Raw genomic sequence first — 25,173 nt, 5'->3', positions numbered from 1 at the left:
ATTCAATTCAATTATATGTTTATATACTAAATACATTATAGACTGGACATTTGATTCCTGTTCCTGTTTTGACCAATTTGATGCTGCATTTAAAATATATATATATTTTTTTTAACCATTTCATTATTTAAATAATAAATAATAATTCAGAAAATGTATATCTAGTGTAGCATGAAAGCATGGCGGATTAACCAAGCAAGCTAACCAGCCAGCTGTCCATCTCTGGAGCACCCATCCACTATCCTTGGTCTGCTAAACAGATGGCCCAGTAGTCCAAAAAAGTCCAGAAAAAGTTAGATCTAAGCATCCCTAAAAAAGAAAAACACAATCTCTCTCCAAGGCATCAGATAAGAGAAGGTGAAAACATTTACCTGGCACACCTAGAGCAGATGTTGAGTGTAACTTTGGCCTGTGGTTCAGGTTGATAGGAGCTGCGTCCCTGGCTGAACTTACTGCCGGATGGAGCCAAGCCCGTCACACCCTCCATCCGCAGGTCATCCAGGTCCTCTGAGTAGGAGAGGAAGCCAAAGAGACACATGGAGGGACAGGGGAAGGAGAAGGAAAAGGGAGAGAAAACAAGAGAGAGACAGGACAGTCATTAATCATTCTTTGGTCTCTCTCTTGTCAATACGATGCCCAGTGATGACAGTCTGCACAGAGCAAAAGGAGCGAGCAAGCACATGACAGTAAATAAACACTCTGGTCCCGGCTCTGCTGCTGTGCTCACTCGCACACTTTGCACACACGAAAAAAATCGTCATCAACACAACACTTTTTGTTATGAGGAGTGATGCCGGAGAGTCGATGACAGCGCCACATCGTAGCGCCGAAACAGGAAGGGTACGTTAACAAGCTGAGGGCGAAAGGGGACAAAGAACAATGAAGTCGGTAGAGAAAAATGAGCGGTAAGAGGGAGATGTTGAGCTGGGAAGTTGGGTTTTGTCTGATCTCTCCCTGTGTCCTCCAGAGCAAACACTCCCTGAGCACACACACATAGATCCCTCTAAAGAAGTCCATATGTATCAGACACGGCAGTATTGTTCGTCCTAACCTCTTACTATGTCTGTTTGTGTCTGCAGCCACGGCAGTTATATGTGAACACATGCTTACACAGATAACAGGTGCAAGGGCTCGTTTGATTTTACTTCAAGTTGATAAACTTTTCTTTTGTCTTTCTCTTTTCTAAGATATCTGCTTGATCTCAAAATACAGCTGTTCCTGATGCAGTACTCTCCATGTGGAACATTTAAAAGTTTGAATTTTGGATGTGACACAAGACTAAACAGGATCATCGGCCATCATATCCGAGTATGAAAGGCTCAGCATCAAGACAAAGATACATGTTTCTTTAATAGACGCTGTACTGGGGGAACCAAAGCATAAATCACGACAATAACAAGACTTACGAAAGAACGGCAGTGAAGGAGAATAATGTGAAGTCAACGGTTCGTTAAATAGAACCGAGGATCAAAAGGGGAGAGTCTGGATCAGCCAGACCATTTTGGTTTTGAATGCATCCTCAAGAGATAAAACATATTGCAGTACTTTCCGTGTTATGAGAATGAAAAGCGAGTGGGTGTCTGGACTCTTACTTGGTTAAGTTTGCTGGTCAAGCTTTTTAAACACAAGCTGAATCACGCAGGACATTGTGACCGGTCACCAAAACAATATTTGTCCCGTTCTTTTCCATTCGACCAGAAGAATTTAGGAGCCTTGCCAATGAGGGGGGTCGCCTTCAGGACATACAGTGTATTCTTGCCTCTCGCTGCCATTGTTTCTACAAAATGTACAGTGTGCCCGTCTCTGTGTATGTGTTTGTGTAGTCACTTGAAACCAACATTGATACTTTTCACTGACAGATCAAATTACCTGGCCCCTGGTTTGGGGGGAAAAATGGGCCTCACACCTTGAAAGAGGAGAATGCATGACTAATCACCTGGATTAGATTGGATGACACTTGCTCATGAGAACTCTTTCCCTCAATCCATCAGCATGGCGCAGAGCCAGAAAATCTCACCTGTCTCCTTTGGGTGCCAGGAAATCATTCAGATGAGACACGTAAATGCTTCAATCTAATCCACTCATTTGTGAATCTATCCTGACCTGATACGCTAAGCGGAGTCTGCAGTGTTAATCGATTCTTAGTTTATCTTTTTCACAGACCACAGTGTGCATGAAAAAAATAATTAGTGGGAGAAAGGGACATTAATGAGGCCCAAATTAACAGCTCCAAAACTATTGAAGGGACATTTTTTGGACATTCATGATCCCTAGAGGATGAATCCTACTGACTTTGGTGATCTTTTCCTCTAACGGCACCATGAGGGTAACATTTGTGGTTTTAAAAAATCGGGTACACAGTTAACAAACCTTCTGATCAATATGGTTGAGCTAGTGTATAAACTTTTCAATCTGTTTAATATTAAACCAACTATTGAAGTAGACCAGTGGACCAAATTGTACCACTAGGTGTCGCATTTGACTCAGCAGCTCCGAGCGGAACATAATGAGACTGAGAGAGCCCATGAATGTATGTTATTATTGTGATGCACTTGAAACTACAGTAGTTCTGACTGCATTGCAATATCAGCTGATTAATTACAACAAAGTGTGTACGTTTCCTGCTTCTCTTACATGTTGATCACATGCATCAGTCAGTCAGTGTCCAGGCCCCTGAGAACGAGTGTGGTTTTAGCATTTTGAGAAGGACAGATACATTCCAGTTATTCCCTAAAGCAAGGCAATATTAAATGTCCCATTCATCACAGTTTGTATTAGGGGGAGGGGGGCAGGGGGGCAAGGCAGCGACAGCCACGAGCGATTTGAGTGATTTGCTGGTCGTGGGAACTGCTACAATCTGGGCCTTCACCTTCTCCTCTTTTCTCTTCGTCCAATCCCACTTCTAACCATTTCCCTTCTTTTGGCGACTGACTAATGTGGCATGCCAGATTTTCTTTGGGTCATAGCCTTTGATGCAAATCATTACTTGACACTTGGAAACATTCACTCGCGAGGCTGCAGCTTGCATTAAATAGCAAAAGAATAACAGCGAGCGTCTTTGACCCTGAAAGAGAACATGACCCCAGTATACACAGCTGCTTGTCACCTCAACTCCTGCTTTGTCTTCTGGACATGTTTCCTTCTGGTCACTATAAAATGACACAATAAACGGAGAGAAAGACCTCAGTGTGTGAAGGATGTGAAAGCTAATCTCAGGCACTCAAAGGTCAGAGAGGTAAACAAAGGCTTTTGTCTGGAATGCATCCAATAGAAAGAACAGATAAGACTGTGTCTCAATGGAAAGCTGCAGAGGTTGAAAAACTGTCACAACATTTCGTGCAAAAAATATTTGTTCCAAATTTGCAACAGTTGCTCCGTTTGGCTGAATAAAAGAAGAGATGACATTTCCAGATAATATTCCAGATAAAACATTTGCATGTGACTGTTATAACATACACAGATGAAAGGAGAGGGAAGAGTAACTTTTTGCATGTGTACACTTGTTTGTGGATACAGATGAGTTGATAGAAAAGGTTACAGCTACTGTAAAGGTGGACTTCGCCCTGAGCTACTACCCCTGTGAGCTGTTGCTGCTCACTGTCCAAACTTTAAAATCTTCTCGTCTCTCCAAGAGCAGCCTTTCATCTGTTCAACAGCAATCTGAAACTCAGCCATATCACTCTTCAACAAGGCTGAACTGAAACCAGCTCTGAACTTCCTACTGGGGGAGAGATTTCTGTGTTCACACTACACTCTGAGGAGGGCCTGTGTATGAGTGCTAAAGTGATAAATATGTGTCTCATGGGCCGGGGTGCTAGCATTGTAAATGTTTTTACAAGCCTAAGTCAAAAAAAAGTTGGGAGGCCTTGTAGAGCATAAATACAACCGAATGTGATAACAATTTCTAACTCTGTATGACATGTATTCAATTGAAAACTGTACAAAGACAATATATTTGATGTTTTTACCTTATTAGAGCCAACAAAAGACTGGGAACTGACATGGTTGTATAAGGGACATTATTACATGGGCTTAGTTGTTACCAACTAAGTTCCAAAGCCAGCATTTGTGAGGGTATGGGGGATGTATTGGTGCCAATATGTGAAGGCAGCATTAATGATGAAAGGTAGTACAGGTTTCGGAGCAATATATGCTACCATCCAGAAAACTTGTTTTCGTGGGACGCCCCTGCTTATTACAGCAAGATAATGCAAAATATGACAAGATTAAGATTCCCGTATTAGTCCCACAATAGGGAAATTCAAACTCTGCATTTAGCCAATCCTTTTTGACACACCAGTGAACACACCATGCAAGCAGCAGTGGGCAGCACGTTTCTGCGCACACTGGGAGCTGTGTGTGTGTGGGGGGGGGTTAGGTGCCTTGCTCAAGGGCATTTCGGTCCTTGACCTGTCGGTCCTGGGATTCGAACTGGCGACCCTACAAGCCCGATTCCTAACCTCTAGGCCACAGACTGCCCAGGAGACTTTTGAGCGACTGAACTCGTATATCAAGCCTGAATAGGAAAAAGGAATCAGAAACGAATAACCTAGCTGACTCTTTGCAAGAACTAAGTAAAGGTGCATACCCAAAAGAAAAGCCCATATTTCTGGTCGGAAAGAATACACACCTACTTTAAAACATTATGACTTGCATATCAACAGTAAGGTTGAGTTAGCACAGTTCCACTTGTCTATATTTTGGACGTGATACACAACATGTTAGTTTGTGTAAACACTTGTGTATGTGAATGTCATCAATACGAAGCAGATCTAGTTCACTTTAAATGTAGTCTTTGAAATGATGTTGAATCAGCTATACATTATAATAAAGTTATAAGCTTAAGAAACTTCTCACACGGATCATTTAGTGCATCTCAGTATTCTTCCTTTCTTCGTGTCTGCTTAGTCAAACACATATGACTGAGTGCATACTCTCCAGGTTCACAATAGAGCCCAGCATGCCTCCCACACAATACCACCATGATAAGTTTACAGTGCGTCTCCCATGAGACCAGCTTACCCCGAGACCATGACAGCCTCCCAGGCCCCTGTCTAGACACAACAAACGTCTGTCCACACTCGCCCGTTTGTCAGCCCGTCACATTTCCACTCCCTGGGCACCGGGGCAGCCATGCGTGCTCCCCCTGTCTAACGATGAGACATGGCAGATAAATAAAATGGCTCTGCACTGGGGGTAAGGGGGGGGGGGGGGGGGGGGGGGGGGGGATGGATGGAAACTATTCGAGCGATGCAATCCCAACAAAAGGCCTGAGCGATGAGGAATTCCGTGCCGCAATCACTCACTCATAGTAAAGCCAGAAAGGAGCGGAGCAGGGATAGATAAAGTGTTTGTGTGCGCCTTTCTCCAAGTTTCCATGTAATTTAATGTTGTTTAGACAGCGACGGACTGACTGGCTCTTTGCTGCTCTTCATAGGGCTGCAAAACAGAGCTCAAGTCATAATTAGCGTCACTGGCTTCACAAATAACTTAATATACACCTTCCTGGATGATACGTTGACAGATGTATGAGGAGGAATCCTCTAACGCACTACCCCACACGTGGAGCTGGGGAGACACGCACGCACACACTTCATCATTCTTCGCATTACATCCAAGGCATTTCATCAAGAGCTGTGAGTTATTGTGTCTCATCTGAAGTGAAATAATTGAATTTTCCATTCTTTCATGAGCAATGACGGCGTCGCACCACATAACACTGGGCTGTAATTAATAGTCTTTAAGTGATGGATGCCTTGTAGACAGACCCACATGTGTGAGCAACATACTAGATATAGATAAAAAGGCACGCAGCACATACTCAACCCCGACGCATACAGTGACACTTGCAGACCTCACACTTTTGTTGCCCTCACACATACAACTACCATTTGTTTTTCATTAAGCCTCCAGCACCAAAGCCTCCACTCAACTTTGATGTGAGTCGCGGCAGAGACGCATTTGTTTGGCTTTGTAATAAAAACAATATTCCAACTTACATTTCATAATTATGTCTCGGCTTTCAATAGCACCCTCCTCCCCTCCCGGCCTAAAAATATGCCTGTTAGGCTCCACGGCGCTGAGTGCAGCAGTAAAAAGCCTGATCAGAATCAGATGGGGACACACATGAGCAGGGTAACATCACAGCACCGAGGCCTGTGGAAAGTCTTATCACAGACCTTGGTGCAAACCTCCTTTTAACTCACTTTCTAACCGCAAATATTACAGAGATTAGGACGTCACTGTAGAAACAGCCGAGCCTGATTTATTGATGCATTATAATACCAGGCACTGGAGTTGGAAAAGTGAATGGAACGGTCTTGTGTGTTGGAAATTTCTAAATGAATTTGTTGCTAAATATGCAGTTAAATTTATACTTACTGAGGTTTAACAATATATTTTTTTTATTATAGAAATATATCATGCAGTGAATATATCAAGACAGCTGTCTGCCAGGATCAAGGCTGCCATCTACAGTTCAAAAGTTTTAATCACTTAATCCATCAAACTGGAAAGTGCCTGTTGAATAAGAGTCTGAAGAAAGGTTGATGATAGAAAAGCAACTGAATCTGATTCAATAATACAAACATGAAAAGTGAATAAGAGTAATGGGATGACAGTTGATGTTTTACTAGCAGTTCTCTCCTTTGTGTTGAAATGTCTGTATTTCTTTTAGTGAGCATCGTTTCCTTGCTTGTTTGTGATAAACACATAGATACAGACAGACGCACATCTCGACACAAACACACACTGACTACTGATTACACACCAATTACAGCATAATGACATCGAGCCTATAACTCGCTTGTCTATTTGTCTCTTAAATCTTAATCTGGCAGCGGAGAGGAGAGAAGCCAGAGAACAGTGATGTAACTTCTTTTTTTTGTGACTTTTTGCTCTTCTAGATAAAGCTGCACAGAGCACTGTTGGGTGGCTCTTTAGCCGATTATACAATGCATCTATTCACACAAGTCCTTTATCTGTCAATCCAGATAACAACGCAAGAGATATCATCCTTCTGTGTTTATCTACCATCTCTTGCTTCTGTCTGGCTACAGTAGCCACAATACGGCATCATTGTGTCCATTCAGCTGCTTTCCCTTCAGATAATCTGCTCAGTTCATCTGCAGCGCTTACGCACTCTGGAGATACGCATGCTGGCCGGTATTAGGCCGTGCCTTTGCGTAATGACTACTGTTAGATTTATGGTATGATCGCAGCAGCCTACTTGCCTATTGGTAATTGCTTCCAGTAATACCATCGTAATACCACAGCAATTTGCCTCTCGATTAGCGTATCCATCGGCACCATGGAGACTTTTACAGGCGTCAAATTGGGCGCAGTTAAGACTTTTACTGGCGACATTCTTTTTACCATCAGGCCGCCAAAACCTTCAGAGGTGAACCCAGCCCTTTCAAGCTTCTACTTCAAGTGAAAGATTTAGTGCCGAAGCATCTCACATGTATGTTCTCATCTACCTTTTCACGCACTGCAACATAATGATACTGCAGTGTTGTTGTTGGTTTACATTGTTCCCAGGGCAACTGTTGTGTCTTTGGTTGTTTGGGCAAAGATGAAGGGGGCAATGGGGGCGATGGGAGTGTGTGTGTGCGTCTGTGTGTGTGTGTGTTGCTGCTGCTGGCGTCAGGCAATGCGTGCCTCGTCTGCTAACTCTGGCAGTCTGAATGTTGGCCTAAGGCAGAGGACAAAGAGACAGCTCTTAGCCACGTTAGCACTGCAATCACTCCATTCAGACACACGCACGCAGGGACGTATTTATACTGCAGGTTACATTACCACACAAAGTTAAACGGCAGTCACAATGTTCTGTGGAAAGTTAGAGCATTTCACTAACTACTTTATGTTCAACTACATTTATTTGACCGTTTAACTACTTTACCATGCTGATTAAACAATTAGAAAGATAGTTCAGATTTTTTGAATAAGTTACTTATCCGTGGTGATCAGGCAGGAGAACAGGCAGAGCAACAAAAGCTGTTTTTGACAACTGAAAAAAGGCCCACCTGAAAAACAAACAACAAACAAAAAGAAAACTAATGCCGCTTTCTTTGCTCTCTCCAAAGTCACCAGACTCCTTTGTTAAACACAGTAATTTGACCTCACAGAGCACAAGAATTTTTGGTTTCGTCAGTTAGTTTGTTTGTGTTTTTGTTTGACTTCTGCTTTTCAGAGGGATAACTTGCATTCACCAAAATCACAAAATAAAACAACAAACTAACCTATTAAGGCAGCAGTAAACAAACAACTCCTGTGTTCAGTGAGGTAAAATTCATGATTTTTTTTTTAGTCTGGTGGTAGATAAATAAATTTAAAAAGCTGCTTCAGTTCCCAGTGGGAAAGGGCTATCTAACTGTAAGGTAAAGGGGAGAAAATATTCTAAATGTAGCTACGCTTTTCTTAGGTGGCTAAAAAATATGTTTAACTTTCCCTGTCCACAACAGTACATTGATAAGCTCCTTCTGTGTTGTTACTCCTGCCTGCTATTACAAATGTAACATATAACATATATAATGAGTTTACGATCCAGTATAAAACACGTAAAATCATCCACCTCCACCTTTTGCCAGGTGGCTAAGTCATGTTAGCAGATTTGTGAGGCTATTCACTGCTAAATGCTAATATCCTCACACTTAATATGCTAGTATACTAGTGTTAAATAGGTTTAATGTTTACCATGTTCACCATCTCAGTTTAGCATGTTAGCATGCTAAGATTGGCTAATAGCACTAAAAACAAAGTACAGCTGAGACTCATTAGAATGTCATTTGCTCTTACAGGTATTTGTTCATAAACTGAAATACTGGCCATAGTGAAGTAGTAGATGTTTCACAAGATAAGTGAAAACTTTGACCTTTAGGTGGCGCTAAATAAAAGTATAGGGGTAAAGCAACGTCATGCCGTTAGCATGGCTAACAAATAGTTCACCTATTTTCACAATTGCGCAATTGATATACATTTTCTTTTTCTTTTGAGACTTAAAAATACATTACAATGCAGGTCTGTAAACCATTAAGCATTGCTTCAAATATACATTTTATTTTTAAAGAATTGTGATATCTCCACCACTGGTTTTCAACACACATTATTTCTATTAGATCGTTTCAAAAGAAATGCCAAATATATTGCAAGAATTCTTAAGGGGGCTATCATTAATATCCACAACAAATGTTTGTCATTCCTATCTGCCATGCAGCTAATAACACCAGCTTTGCTCTTTGACCACAGAAAGTCATTTAGTAGGACTGAGTAAATGTTCAGGCCCCTATGAGTTGAAAGGCTAAGACTTTAATCACCCTGAGAGGTACGGGGTACACGACCTCCTAACACAGAACATTTTTCACTTCAGTTTCAGGGTGGTAAAGATTGGCTCACTTCCCCCTGCTATTGTATTGTACCCTATACCGTGCTTGATCAACGAAGATATATCATCCTCAAACAAAAGAACCACACACAGACATTGTAACTCATCCACCAGACACGGCTTTATTCCGTGTGTATCAGAGATCAGACATAGCTTCATCATGCCCTCATCTTGTCCCCATCAAACCCTCACTGTCACTGTGAATCAGCGAGAGCGGGTAACGCTACTCTCTCGTCCTCCTCTCCTGTTTCAGGAAGCATGCCAGAGTGGGTCCGACATCCTAAAAGGGTCTGTGGGGGAGTCATGTGGGGGTCTGATTTCTAATGTGTTATTGTTTCACACTAAAATAATCTTTATTACTGCAAAAAAAGTCTTCTCCAAGTGGAAAGGTATGTCTGAAAGTGTCCACCACACAATACTTGATGAAATGTCTTGAAGGGGATAAACAGAGCGAAAATAGAGAAATATTTAAGCTTGATATTAATAATATGGTATGAAGAACCTGAGCATGATAGTTTTCTTTTGTAGGAATCAGAGTTTATGTTGATTGAGAGGACAACATTACAAGCATTTAAATAACACAAACTCCATACACTATTTTAATTTTGAAAATTCAAAGGGTATGTTTCTGAAATGGAATACTTCCACCAAGAATGACGAGACCAGTTTACAGAGGGGAACTGGCTAACTCGTCTCATTAACTTACCATAAAATAACACTGCAAGGCCAGAAACAGGGTGTTTCTCCCCACACGCTGAACGCAGCTTGTTTCTTATTTCAGATCAGTATAAAACTGTGGTCTCACCGCCCAGCGAAAGCTCGGATCTTGACATTTTCCATGGCTTTACAAGAACATGAGTCATATTCACTTTCAGTATGGTTTCGACTGTGGCAAATATTAAGTGCAGAACTAATGAAAACAACTGGGAAAACACAGTGCCATCCCCGAGAGCAGCTTGAGAATCAATAAGATTTAGCCCCTAAGCTGATTTTATTTTCTCTTTTTTGGAACAAAACAAATCAACCTTAAGCCATGTCTTTGGTTTTTATAATTGTTTTCAATCTGGGCAACCTTGGCTAGCAGCACTGTAAACCTTTCCAAGAGGATCTTATTATTCTCTCATAAGCTCCTTATCCAGGTGCTGGCAATAAGAATCAGCTTGGAAAACCCTCCTGCTCAATATGGAAATGGGGATTAGTTGCTAACTTTCTTTGTATCTTCTAAGCCTGCTTTTATTACGCATCTTATTCTCTCGCAGATGTTGTAGTTACAGAGTAAGACAAACTAGAGCTCTTCCTGCCTCCCAGTGGATATCAAGCAATATGCTGAGTGTTCACTGTGGCTCTGAACTCTCCTCTTTTTCTCCTCCAGAGGTCTGGATACGTAAATATAACATCCACACCACGGGACATGTTCATTTCTCGCTAATGTAATCTCATTAGGGTACTGTGGATTTCTCTGTACACCGGCAATCAGCACAACAAGGAAGCTCAGGGCCAATTAGCAGGTGTGATGAACGAAGCTGTGCTCAACTGATAATACAACGACGACGACACAGAAAAACTACTGATGTGCATCCTGAGGTCCTCTGGGATGAGTGTCTTTGATTAGAATCTTATGATACGACACATATACCGAAACACTGTGTGTGTGTGTGTGTGTGTGTGTGTGTGTGTGTGTGAAGAGCGAGATGAAGAGTGAAGTGAAGATATGTGTATGAGAGGGAATGAGAATGTCTTTGGTTTAAAGAGGCAAATTTAAAAGTGTGTTTACTAGTCATTTGTACAGTGCTGGAAACTATAAGATATGTTTTAATGGTCTGACTAATCATGGGGCTACAGGGTGATGTAGTGCTTAGCACTGTTGCCCCACAGCAAGAGGGTCGCCAGTTCGGCTCTTCTGTGTGGAGTTTGCATGTTCTCCCCGTGTCGGCGTGGGTTCTCACCGGGTACTCCGGGTTCCTCCCACAGTCCAAAAACACACACTTAGTGACTCTAAATTGCCCGTAGGTGCCCAATGTCAGCTGGGATCGGCTCCAGCCCCCCGCGACCCGAGTGTGGATAAGCGGTTAAGGATAACTCCATATAATGGAGATTTTGTAGCGCCATTTTTTTACATCCCTATTTATTCATGTTATTTAAAAAACAAAACAAAACAAAACAAAACACTCAAAGGGCACTTTTTAATACGAGGCAAAAAGGGCCCTATGTGTGCACGTGCCTGACTCACAGGGAGTTGTAAAGTCCAAAAGTCAACATTTATTGAAATGAGATAGATGTTTTCATTCCCAAAATCAACAACATGTTTTTATCTGACAAAATATTCTGCTTCATTCCATAATTGTTAGCGTGTCAGAAAACTGCCTGCTGTACCGTTCGCTACACACAAAGGTTGCAGCAGTCTAACAGCATCTATATTCAGGAAACAGATGATTTTAGAGACAAAGACTTACTCGTGTGATCTAATAATGAATAGTCCAATATTATTTTATCCAATTAATCACTTCAAATTGAGGATTTCAAGGACTGTTTATTTTTTTTTAGGGTGATGGCATCATAAAATATGACAACAGACACTGAAAGCATAATTTGAGAATTAAAATGTTTTCATACTTTTCTACTAGTTTACTTTAATTCAAATGTGCTCCTCTGACAGCTTAATAAATGAACCATTTTAAATGCATTTTGACCTGCCTCCATGCTTCCAAACAGGCTCTGCTGTAATACCATATTGTATCCACTAGAGGTCATCCTAAGCAAATGCTTAAATAGAGAACATGTCTCCAACACTGTTTTCTAGTGAATGTGCTGCTGCATGAAGAGGCCATAAGGGGCCATAACTTCACATCGAGTAATGCACTATAAAGCATCTTGAGTATGCTATCAATTAACAATTTATTGCTGAAGATTAAGAGAGAGGAATGCTAAAAAATGGAGTGAAATTAATTTAGAAAAACACTCCCATCTATGGAAATTTTCACTAACATCACTGCAGATTGCAGCTACAGTACATGTAGCTTTTGCTGTACCATACAGTTTTAGAGAACATTTTAATCTACTGATTTAAAAGTTTGATCTGTTGCAACAGCAAGCACCCTGCCTGGTGTGGAGTCCTTGAGCAAGTCATTGAATCCCTACCAGCTCCAGGAGTGCTGCTGAGCAGCTGGCCATATGTTTTAACCTTCATGTGGACAGCAGCAAGGAAAGAGATAAATATCTCCTTCAGGGATCAATATACTATCACAGGATCACCATTCCTGCCAAGCACCATCAGTCATCTTTGGCATGCATTTGGTCATAGCCACAGAATTTGTGCCATGACCTTCTTTCTAAATCAGGCTCAGAGATTACTCCTGAGGGTCATTCGTTTCTCCAAGTCCACCAGGCCACCACATGCCGCATGTTAGCATCACTTTAATCAAGTCTACAGTGGTGAGGCAGGCCAGTCAGAGTGACAGCCAACACAGAGACGGTGGTCCCAGCGGAGAGCTCCGTGACCAGGCCTCGACAGAATCAGAAATGACCTCGCTGCATTATTTCCTTTGAATTACTGCCCTGGACCATAGTGTAAAAGCCACCTGGGGGAATGTGCCCGGAGCTCTGATCAAGGCAGGCCATCACAGACCATCAACATCCTGCTTTATGGCTTTATTTATCACTGTTATATACTGCTGTCCTCCACTGTGTTTGGCTGATATAAAGGAGGAGAAAAGTGTATTTCTGTTTAGTTTTCTGAAGAAAATGAATATAAAAAAGTATAAATAAATACAATTAAAGTCCTCATTAAACGTAGGAATAATATCAATCCATTCATAAATGCTACACTGTATAAAAGCAACAAAACTACAAAATCCAATAAAACAGAGCATTTGTCTTCGTGCTTCTGGACCAGAGACTCATTTAAAACAGTAAGACTAATCTAATACATGCAATGAAATGCAATGATAATTTAATGCATGCATTTACGCAGACTGTATCATGAGTTCATGTTGCTCACCATTAACAAATGATCAAGTCACTATAACTTTATGTTTATGACTTTAAGTCACACTACATCAGTTAAGTCATTTCTTACTCAAAGTTAGTCTAAATGAATGCACTGAAACAAAATCATCTAGCAGGTACAAATTAGACACAAACATACTGTAATGAAAACAAAAACAATTCATATTCCTTCCACCCACTATTCTTTGTCTTATGTAACTTTATGTAGGAGGAATTAAGCTAATGTGGTTGCAAATCAATTAATGCATTAAGTAACTGTGAATAAACATTCCTTTAACTAATCATCTATCAAGTGCGAGCTAATCACATAAAGTCATAAAGACTTGAACATTTAATGTCAAGCAACAGGAATCCATAGCAACAAATTGCATTAATCCAAGCATTAATGAGTCATGTATCAATTAAGCATTACTTAAGATGTGTTATCCTTATGAAACGTGTAGATCTTGAGGCACAGAGTAAAGATCTGGTGTCCGTTTGAAAAATATTGATTAGGCAACTGACAAAGAAAAACAATCAAAGTGATTTTAAGACATCACTTAGGTAACATAGTAGTCTAATATTTCATGCAAGTAATAAAGAATCTGTAGCTTTGAGAATAAGAGCAGTCATTTGCTGCAGATCCAGTCTGCAACCTGAAGGCAACTCTGCCAAGAATCGATGAAGAAGCCTGACCCTTTGGACGACCCTGATGAAAAGACACTGCTAACAAGCACAAGTGCATCAGCGCTGTGACAGCAGAGCAGAGAGCTACGACATACGTGGCTCATGTGTCACCACAGAGCAGCAGCTCCGAGGAGTTGTGAGGCACTGTAATTGGGGCACATGTTGTAGACACAGGGAAATAAAAGAGTTGGTATTCCTTAAAGAAGCACTGTGTGTCAGGCATTTGTTAGCTCATGTAGTAACTTTACACTGAGTTCTATTTGTAGAGAAGTTTTCTCAGTATTTGATACAGCTTGCGAAAATTCTTTTAAAGAGCTGCTAGTGCAATAAATCTCACAAGTGATGAAATCTGGGCTGTGTACCTTTGTGGCAGCTGTTGCGTGTGCGTACTGTGTGTGTGTGTGTGTATGACCCTTTACAGTAGTGTTACAATGCAGGGGAAAGCTCCAGAGGATCCCCCCCGCAGGTAGAGATTACCACACAGTAGAGACGGAGAAACATAGAGAGTGCTTCACCACCAGATTATTTCAGGCAAGAAAATTCAATTTGGCATGAGGCATTACATCCTGTGTGTGCACACAGACAGGGTGACCCACTCTCAGACCCTCCACTCAATAAAACCAAAACAAGACCTCACATCAGATGATCCCTCAGCTCGCTTCGTCACCCACTCATCCATCTTACGTCGGCACAGAACAGCATGACACACACTCAAACACAGAGAAAGTAAATAACAGGAGGTACTTTGTGATTCCTCACTTGTCAGAGTGGATACCTAGACTCACTGGCTGAGAGCATCTGGCCTGACTATGTAAATAGGAAGCATAGTTTTCTCTAATGTGCTGTAGTAGAGTGCTCTTTCGTACAGCACAAAAACTGACTGCTGTTTTGCTCATCCAGCTATCCTGCCACTACATACAGTAAGTCTGTCTACAGGTTCACATATATTCAACTATTTCCTCCCTTTTAAGCTGTCCCTTACCTTCAATTTCCACCACTTTCATTTCACTAGTTTATTTTTCCTCAGACGCAGAGTCCACTACTCTCTCAGTAAGAGCTTTTTCACAATACCTACGTGATTTTTCCCAACTCCCAGAAAAGATGTCTGAATATGATGCATTAGAGTATATGAATGTAGCCAAAAAAAGTAATAGACGCAATACTAACGTTAAGCCTGAGAGTGGTCATGGAGAGGAAAAATAAATACGTCAAGGCCACAATTTATCTGTGCGTATGGGATGTAATTTGTGGCCTTGCTTTAATTTGGGCTAAATGCACGTACAGCACAGTGCACACTAGGGGTTTTGAAATGTACGATATTTGCCGATATTACAAAGTCTGCCGCATGTGGTTAACTGCCCTTCCTCTGTACTTGAGATTATTCTTCCATCGTCTTGATCTTTTAATTTTGTCTGAAGATACCTCAAAGCTTCTTAAAATCACGTTAAAGCATAATAGATGCAGTTTCACTAAAATACATAAAACACACTTCTGATTTTGAAAATCATTTCATCAGAAAAACTTAAATGATTGGAGTGATAATGAGCTTGGCAAAGAGACTTGTTGAACGTGAAATGTTAAAGCTATGTTTTTTTCTTCTGATACACTCACACTTAGGCCATTCTTATTAAATGTGGGAATGGAAGAAAACAGCTGCCAGTCTTACACATCTGCTGGTACGCGCAGTAAGGAGACGTACAGCTGCCTGTCAGTGCGGCTCAGAAGCTGCCTTGTATTATGATCAATGGCAGCAGAATTAAATTAAATGCAACTACATAGGAAAGCATGACATGTTGAGCCACTGCCACACAACAAAGTTTACACATTTACAGTTTCTGTCTGTATACTTATAAAAGTACTTAAGTGAAAGCACTAATCCCACACTGCAGAATTACTCTACTACAAGTAAAAATCCTGTATTCAAAACTTACTTAAGTAAAACTACAAAAGTATCAGCATTAAAATGTACTTAAGGTATCAAAAGTAAAAGTACTTGTTATGCCAAATGGCCCCACTGAGATTGTTATATAAACTCCTCAAAAATGTCTCCCCTTTAATAATACTAATTGGTATTGTATTTTATATCATTGGATAACCTGATTAGTCACCTTTAAAACCAGGTTAAACTTGTAGGGATTGTACATTCGTGAAAGCAGCAACACAGCTAATTGGTTGGGTAGTCGTCAAAAATATTTGCCAAAATCCCCTGCAATATTCTTCTGTCGGTATTCACTCGTTACCATTATTGCATTTATGTAAGCAGTGCTTTAATGATCTCAAGATTCTCCCACTCAGATTGTTAAATATATTCTATTTATTATAGAAGTATTACTACTGATGCATTTTTGTAAGCAGTATTTCAGTGTGATCAAGGCAGGGCTCATTTTAACTATATGAGATACTGTTATGAGGTTTAATAATCTAAAAAAAGTCTAATCACTTTAAATTGATCATGTTTTTTATGGTAAATCTTGACCTGAAAAGTAATTAAAGCTGGCAGCTAGTAAAAAATGGAATGGAAATGAATGGAAAATACTCAAAAAGCCTCCAAATTGTACTTGAGTAAATGTACTTGTTTAAAATCAAATGATACTGATACAGATTACATGACATTACCCAGAAGCTCCATGGCGTCGTCCTCGTCCTCCATCTCTTCCTCGGCGACAGAGGGGGCGGGGCTGTGGACAGAGTCAAAGGAGTCCTGGGACAACATGGCTGCCAGGAGCTTCTTGTGGTGCTGCTGCTGCTCCTTTAACCCTTTGCTCTTTGTTTCCATTTTCAGGCTGAGGAGGCAAGCAGAAAAGGAGGCGGGGCTTAAGATCGCAGGAAATACGACTTTTAAACCTCATACAAAATTGGATCAAATCAAATCAAACTTTATTTATATAGCGCTTTTCATACATAGAAATGTAACACAAAGTGCTTTACAAAAAAAAAGAAAAAAAAAAAAAGAATTAAAAACAGACAACAAAATGACAAAACCCACCCCTCCCATCCCCACATACACATCTGTATGTACACACACACGCACATAGACAGGCACGCACACAAACAGACACTCAGACTCACACACAGCACATATTAAATGACAGTGTAGAGACATGGCAAGGAAGGATGGCACGGATCACTATTTATTGATGTTAACATATGTTTACTTAACATAGGGATCTATAGATAGATAACCTTTTATAAAGCACTTGAAAGTTGAATATGTTATGAAAGTGACTCATCAGCCACAGCTGAGAAATACACCTATAAACATAGAATGTTTTATAATAACTGTGTCGACAATTACCTCCACTCATCATAATCTGTCAGGCGCGTGTGTGTGCAGATGTGTGACTACATTCAAAAGTGTGTTTCACCACTTATTGCACTTGGCAGACGTGTCGTGGTTGTTAGGGACAAAATACCATACAGGCATTTCAAGTGGCGTGCAGGTGCAGAACACCTCGCTTTAAACGGTTAGAAGGGAGGAGATAAGGAGGGATAATTGCTCTGAGGTGAGCAAGAGAGAAATAATTGGAGCTCTAAGCACAAAGCTGCAGTATTTAGAAGTTGTGGGGTAAAAAAAAAATGTAAATTGTTTTCATATATATACATATTTTAATAAATTATTGAAGTTCAACAAAGGGAGGCAGCAGACACGCAGGACTGTCATTCTAAAAGATAAAAATCCTAAAATAATTTTAAAAAAAGATAAATCAATAATAATAAGATTTTAAAAAATGAATAAGTCTGATTCACTCTGCAGCTAAAATCTAATATTGAACAAGAGAAAAACCCCTCTTCATTACGTTTATGTTCTTCTTACATTTAATTCACATTTGTCTTCATACTTCTTTTGTCACAAAGGCTAAATGGTGAATAGATCATATGGAACACAATTTCTGCTAGTAAAAGAAAAAAAAAGAGAAAAAAAGATTTAAAAAAAACTGAGTTTTGTGAGGAAGAAAAAAAGCCTTAAAGAGAAACTTTTCTAGAAAATTGACTTAGTAGTAGTAAAAAAGGTATTATTAGTATTTAAAAAAGAAATTATATTGAAAAAAGTAATTATTTTAGTAAAGTACCTCATTATTTTGAGATACTAACTCAATACTTAATACTCAATACTCTAATACTTAAAATACTAAGTCAATATTTTCATATAACAATTTTTTTTAGAAAGTTTCTTATTATGACTTTCAGGATATTTCTTTTCCGTCACCTCCATAGGAAAAATACTGTACTGTAGCCTTTTGTAAACAGCAGCAGGATGCAGCTTTGGAAATACACCATCTCTCTCAGAAGGATCCTTACTGCAGCACTCACGGCACCATATAGCTTAACAGTTGTCATAACAGTTCTCAGGCTGTCTCCAGGGCTGTTTTTAAATTAAAAACACTACATGAATAGAAGGAAATCAAATGCTTCTATTCACATCTCTCCTCCCAGAAGACTTTTTCATCTCTCAGACTTTTTCATCTCTCAGGCTTTTTCATCTCTCAGGTGAAATTGTGCAACTGAAATGTGGAAAACGGCTTTAAAATTACTACATAACACCTCCTCCTGTACAATTAAAAGCTTCGGATACAATTATGAGGGACGACTTCTGCATTACCTCTATATTGGAGAAATTAATTTCCAAATCCCACATGCTGAGGGCGTGGATTAGAGGGGTGGAAGAGTATTAATTTGATACTAATCTCAGTTTAATGACTTCTATTTACAGATAATGGGGAAGGGTCATAGGATGAGAGAGATGTCTTCAGACTATCTGTAATGTATTTCTGTGATAATTAGATCTGCTAATACAGGCAAGGTGGCTTCTGTTCTCCTTTCTTTATCTAAAGATATCTTTGGGGGGAAAAGTGAAACATTTCCCTTGCAAACAACCTTTTACACATATAGTGCTGCAGAAAAAGTAAGTGGAGGATAACACATCTTATATTAAAAGCAGGAAAAATAATATGAAGAAGAAGAAATGTAGAGGGAGAGGGTGTTGTGAGGAGCATGTTTTATTACTTCTACGTGTTGCACCATATTATGGGCTCATTTCTCCTATGAAAAATCTGAAAATCTGGCTGCCAGCTTCAACAGTGTCAGCGATTTTTCCTCCCCCGTAGGGACCAACCTCAGGTGGTACAAGTCAGTCATTAAGACGATAAACACGACCACAAAATCAAAGCTGGCATTTCTCCCTTCCATGTCTATCCTGATCTTTTCCGGTTATTATCTACAATAAGGGGCCAGGATTGTGTTCAGAGAAAGTTTATAAGAGAAATATATCACAGGAGGGTAAGAAGAGAGAAAAGGTAGAAGAAAGAGAGTGCAGTTTATGGCACTGACAGACATGGGATAAAGAAGTCCCATTCCACTGGACAGACTCTGTCAAAATAAGCCATTTCCTTGGATAAACTTCTGCCACAGTTGCATCTGATTTCCCATGTGCCCCCTGCACTTATCCATCTAGACTTTGCAGCCAATCATACAGAGAGCCGCAACCACCACCTGTCAGCTCTCCTTATGGTCCTCAGTGACAGGTAGGCTGGGATGAGGGACAGAAGTTTGAAAATGAAGTAAACTTACCAAAGTATGAGGAGGAGGATGGACTGGTTTGACAAATAAGGTCAGGTATATAAGAAAATATGGGGACTCTGGTCTGGCCGAGGAGATTTTATAAGCATGTATTAGGTGTTGAAAGCGTCTCTTGTAAATTTCCATCAGCAAGAAAGCCAATAATCAAATCCAAAGGATTAAACAAAGTTGGAATGGGGCAGAGATTATATATTGTTTTCCTCATTACAGCATTACATTCAACCACTAAAACTCATTTTTCTGTCAGAAATGCAAATAAATAACTATACTTTGACATCTAAATCAAGAAATAATAATGTCCTTTACTATTTTTACAGTTTTTAAGTAAAACAGTAACTTTTAAAATTAATGGATAACAATAATAATTATATTCAAGCATTAAAAATATCATTTCAGTTAAAGAGCTTCTACATACTGGTTTATACTGGTTGCAGAAACATAAAAAAATGATTTTTGTAATAACTACTGCTGTTGGGACAACTGTGGTACAAACCAGTGGTCTAATAAAGTTGTTAAGCACTGTTTATATATATGAGGAGGTAGCAGACATGCATGACTGTAATTTCATGTAAAAATCATAAAATGGTGACACAAGTCTGATTTACTGTGCTGCTAAAATGTAATAATGAACAATAATACAACTCTTTCTTCATTACGTTTCTATACATTTCTATTCATACTATGGTGAATAGATCATATATGGAACACAATTTCACATGAGAAAATGTGGGGACTCTGGTCTGCAAGTGTCTGAACACCAGAGGGGATGACCTACTAAGATGGGGTGCAACTGCACAGCCAGTTTTCCACTTACTCAGAGTAGTCATTTTATTTGATCTGATACAAATTTTAAACCTAAACAACTTATTTTAAATGGATCTTTAATTCAACCAATCAATTTGCCAGTAGCAGAGTGCACAGGGGGAAAGTTGATGTACTTATCCTGATCCTGATGAGGTTATAAGTTATCGTTGTCCAATGCAAACACAAAATAGAATAATGAATATTTATAGAACAGACATAAGTTTAGGAAAGCTGATGGGGAGATGACTGGATAGGTCTGTGCCTTCTCAAGTTTCACACAGTAATAAACTGGTTATTTATCTGAGATGAAATAAGGACAACAGCCCACTCCAAGCACCCTCGCTTTTTTACTATTTGTTTGCAGTTTGACAAATTGGTACCATTAGCAGTTCCTGTTTACAATGCAGTCATTAATGTACAGACATCTATCACTGGAGTACAGAAATCAGAAAAATGTTTGGAGTCTCATGCAAGTTCTGGAGTTGAAAGGAGCATCTACTTTATAATTTCTGAATGGATGCATGGAAGTTTATTCATGAGGCACTTATGAAAGATAATGATATCCTCTGAAAGTGTGTGTGTGTTCAGATTTACTCTACTTATGGCTCTGAGAAGGAGTTTGCGGGCTAAACTTCTGGCCAAAGTACAGTAATGAACCTCCTGTTGTTTAGTTGGTAGACTGTAGCTGTCACTTTTACCTCATGCAGTGTGTTAGCCCAACATCTGTGCCTCAGCACGCCCTCTGTGCCCCCCTCCTCCAACTCTCCACCCAGGGACGTGAGCCTCACTGGTAAAAACCTCCACCTTACACCTTATCCTAACCTTAAGCAGAGACTAAAAAAACAAAATGCATTCATAAGTTTCCTTATTTTTGACTTTGTGGTTTGGCTTGAAAACAGCTCGGAGGATATGAAAGTAATCTCAATCCACAAACAGGATCTGAAGTGGGAGTGAGTTCCCACTAAATGCAATTAAGGGTTGATTTGAATGAGCTATCAGATGAGCCAAACACCCTTCCAGTTAATAAGAGAAGAGGCTGTGATTATTTTGGGATGCTGCGCCATTCCCAGGCACACAGCTGAACAACTTTCTCCCTCACTCCTCATAGGTAAACATGAAACCATGTCATTTACAAAGGCACACAGAGCAGTGCTCATCAGCGAGCCCACACACATCCCTATCTCCCAGCTCAGGCTTCTAACTAAGTGATTTCTCCCTATAATCCACCCATACAGTAACCTAATGAGATTAACACTGTGTGTATGTCAGCTCAGGCCTGTGCGTGATTTATGGTTTTATATCCGATCCGCCTTTAATTAGTCACATCAGCAGCGGCGGTGCATGTGACACACACATGCACAGTCATAGTAACATCTGGCAGAGGAGTTCAGGAGCTACCCGGTCATTTGGTTCTTGATAGATTTGCAAACACATGAATGTGCAAAAAAAAAAAAAAAAAAAAGGTCAGAAGACCTTCCTGAGAGGGCAACAAACGATTTAACAGTTTAAAGCGTGAAGCAATTATATTGTCAAAAACGGGCCATTTTTAAAATAACAAGCACAAAATTCCTTTGGCCTTGAGCGCACAGAAATGAGGTTAGCTTTAATTTGAAATTGGGTTGAAGCAGTATCATGGCAAGCATGTTTAATCGCGCCTTTGAAATGGGATTATCAACCCCATTCAGATGGGCATTCCTCAGGCAGCAGGAGCCACAGTTAGAAGTCTACCTCCTCATTTTTAAAGAGCCAACAATAGCTGTGTGAACTTTCTTGAAGTTTTAAACTTTTTTTTCTCCCCATTTAAATGACTCACATTGCCACAGTCATATCTATGAGTGCACATACTTAGATTTGCCAGTCACCCACCTCCCAGCAGGGCTGCTGTCTCCACTCCAGCACACTTCGGTTTTGGCTCGAGGGACAGGGGGTTGCAGCATCTCGGAAGCCAGCGGGTCCGCGTCCTCTTCTTCCCGACCAACCCACTCGCCCACCACCCGAGGGCGCACCGCTGAGTTATAGCCTCCCAAGTTCTAAAAGAGCAAAGAGGCAAAAAAGCACACTGAATAGGGCAGACAGAAAGACAAAAATGCTGATTTAAAGAAGAACAGAGCACCAAAAGGGGTCAGAAAACTGCTATAAAACTTTATGTTAACACCTTTTTATTCTAATATAATTAAATTACAACCAATAAAAAGTGTGTGTTCTTATCTTTCAAAAGCACCACGGTATTGTCTGAGATCTGCCTCCTTCCCATTCTGCTCCCAAATCCAGCACACATTTACAACCCTGCTTAAAGATATGTCTGCTTGTCTTACAAAATCCAGGATAGCAGCAAATGCTATTGTCTCTGCATGATCAGAGCAGGTGTTTAGTATTCATTCCCTGTCCCGTCACACAGAGAAAGAAGGAAAATCTCTGGGCTGAGAGCCAAGGACGTTGGACATCTACTGCTGCACTGAGCAAAAAGTGAAGTCCCTGTCAAAACATATGCTGCGTCTCTCATCCAGACCCATCATTTCCAAATCGCTCTGTGCATCTCCAGCCTGGGCAGCCACCACACTATTGTTATTTGTGAGAGAATTGGGGACAGGCGAGGACAAAGACAGAGCTCAGACAAAGCTTTTGCGTGTAAGATGCACACTGAAGCATCGAGGGAGTCGGAGGACATGCTTACTGAAGTATCGCTCTCGCATATCATTCCCATGAGATAGCAGTTCATCTTCAGAAAAAAAGAAAAAAAAGAGCTGTGCTACTCTGTCAGCCAAGTTATGAAACATGGATTTTATTTGATGTAGCATGAGCGATGCAGCAGAGTGATCAGTGACAGATCTCTATTTCCACATCACAGTATAGTATGAGTTTATAAAGACTCCGGTCGAGTTGTTATCTACCTGGTCGAGCTCGTCAGAGATGGCGATGCCTGCAGAGAGAAGAAAATGCTTTAAAGCACAGAAAGGCATCTAATACAGTTCAAAAGCAAGCTTAGGCTGCTTCTGGGCTTAGTGGTGGGCTTGTAAGATTAGCTGCTCGATCCGGTTTCCTCTCAGGATTTACAGTGACATTTACAGAAAGGTCTACGCTTTAGTTCTGTATGTTAACATGCATTAAACACTGCTCAGTATGGTGTGAGCTTGCACTCTGCTGAGCTGCGGCCACTCACTGCGTGACAGGCTCTCCAGGGCCTTGCCCAGCTTCTTGCTCTCCTGCAGGATGTGGTTGAGCTCGTCAAAGTCCCTGCTCTCCCTCCAGTCCCAGGACGGGTACTCGATCGACCGCGGCACTGGAATTCACAAACAGAAACATGCAATTTTTTTTTGTCAGATCCTCTCAAAGCACCACAGATAAATGAATAAGAATAATCCGTGAATAACAACAGTAAGCCTGACCGAACATTATAAAAAGCAACCATATTGTAATTTGATTTGTAAAACGGCACGTGAGAAAATAAAACTCTGATGATCCATTTTCTGTGTTTGATCTTAACAGTTTTCTTTCTTCAATTTATGACTTAAGAACAATGGTGGAAGAAGTATTCAGATCCCTTACTTAAGTAGAAGTACTAATACCACACTGCAGAATTACTCCACTACAAGTAAAAGTCTTGCATTCAAAACTTACTTCAGTGAAAGTACAAAACTATCAGCATCAAAATGTCCTTAAAGTATCAAAAGTAAAAGTACTTGTGAAGAATGAACCCAATGAGATTGTTTTAAATATTCCAAATATATTTTGGATTATTATTTTTGATGCATTCACGTAAGCAGCATTTTATTGTCATCAAGGTAAGGCAGGTTATTTTAAGTCATTTTAACAACTTAATGTAGGTTCATGTGGTTCATTTGATAAAAATGCATAATAAATTCATCATATTTTTTTAATGTTAAATCTTGACCTGAAAAGTAACTGCAGCTGTCAGCTAAATGTAGTGGAGTAAAAATACAATATTTGCCTGTAAAATGTAATGGAGTAGAAGTATAAAGTTACATATGTGGAAATACTCGTACAGTTGTAGTGAGTAAAAGGCAAGTTACATTCCACCACTGCTTAACAATAAAAAAATCTTCTTTCTTTTATTAACTTATGTGAAACAGATGTTAACTTGTTTGTCCTGACTTTCTGGAATCAGGGTTAGTTGTTAGTTGTTGCTGTTATTTTATGGTCAAAAATTATTTTTGCTCCACAGCTACCGCTGACCCACTAAACAGGTGTTTTCTTCTATCTGACCATACAGCAACCTTTGGTCTGACCACAACAGTGGGCATGTGCAGTAGATCAAATACCATAGAAATTAAATTTATCAATGTTAGCAGACATAAACACAAACAGAACTCTGATTTATTCGGCTCCTACAACTGCCAAAAGTCTTTTTAATTATTTTGTTTTCAGGAATGAAAAAAAAGGAACTTAAAAAAGAAAAATCTAAATCCTGGCAAAAAGTTTACACCTGCTTCACGGATGGAATACAGAAAAATAATCCTGGCAGAAACTTGTTTTTCTCCAAGAATTCTTAAGTCATAAACACAAGAGAGAAAATAATTTAGATTAGACTTCAAAAATGGATCACCAGATTTTTTTTTTCCTCTCTTGCCTCTCAGGACTTCTGTAATGGAGCGGAACGGAAACACTGGCAGAAAAGTCAACGCGTCTCTTCCAGAGGGACAGAGCTGACTGGATGGAGGCCAGGGGACGGTGTCTGTCAGTCTCTTTGATTAACATTCAAAAATCACTCAGAAACAGGA

The 25,173-nt window shown here is 40.1% G+C and overlaps 1 protein-coding gene across 2 annotated transcripts in view; it reads right to left on the bottom strand.

Moving 5' to 3' along the window:
- c23h8orf34 (chromosome 23 C8orf34 homolog) overlaps positions 1 to 25,173 on the bottom strand; it is a 74,096-nt gene that overhangs the window by 28,047 nt on the left and 20,876 nt on the right. For both annotated transcript variants that reach the window (XM_059327231.1, XM_059327232.1), the window contains exons 4-8: positions 23,595 to 23,714; positions 23,326 to 23,354; positions 22,301 to 22,464; positions 16,670 to 16,836; positions 372 to 507 (exon numbers count right to left, since the gene is read on the bottom strand). In XM_059327231.1, coding sequence (XP_059183214.1) covers positions 372 to 507; positions 16,670 to 16,836; positions 22,301 to 22,464; positions 23,326 to 23,354; positions 23,595 to 23,714 — 616 coding nt within the window. The remainder of the gene's footprint in view (positions 1 to 371; positions 508 to 16,669; positions 16,837 to 22,300; positions 22,465 to 23,325; positions 23,355 to 23,594; positions 23,715 to 25,173) is intronic.

This window comes from Centropristis striata, chromosome 23, assembly GCF_030273125.1.
Source record: "Centropristis striata isolate RG_2023a ecotype Rhode Island chromosome 23, C.striata_1.0, whole genome shotgun sequence".
NCBI classification, from domain to species: domain Eukaryota; kingdom Metazoa; phylum Chordata; class Actinopteri; order Perciformes; family Serranidae; genus Centropristis; species Centropristis striata.
This window is presented reverse-complemented; position numbering and strand designations above follow the sequence as displayed.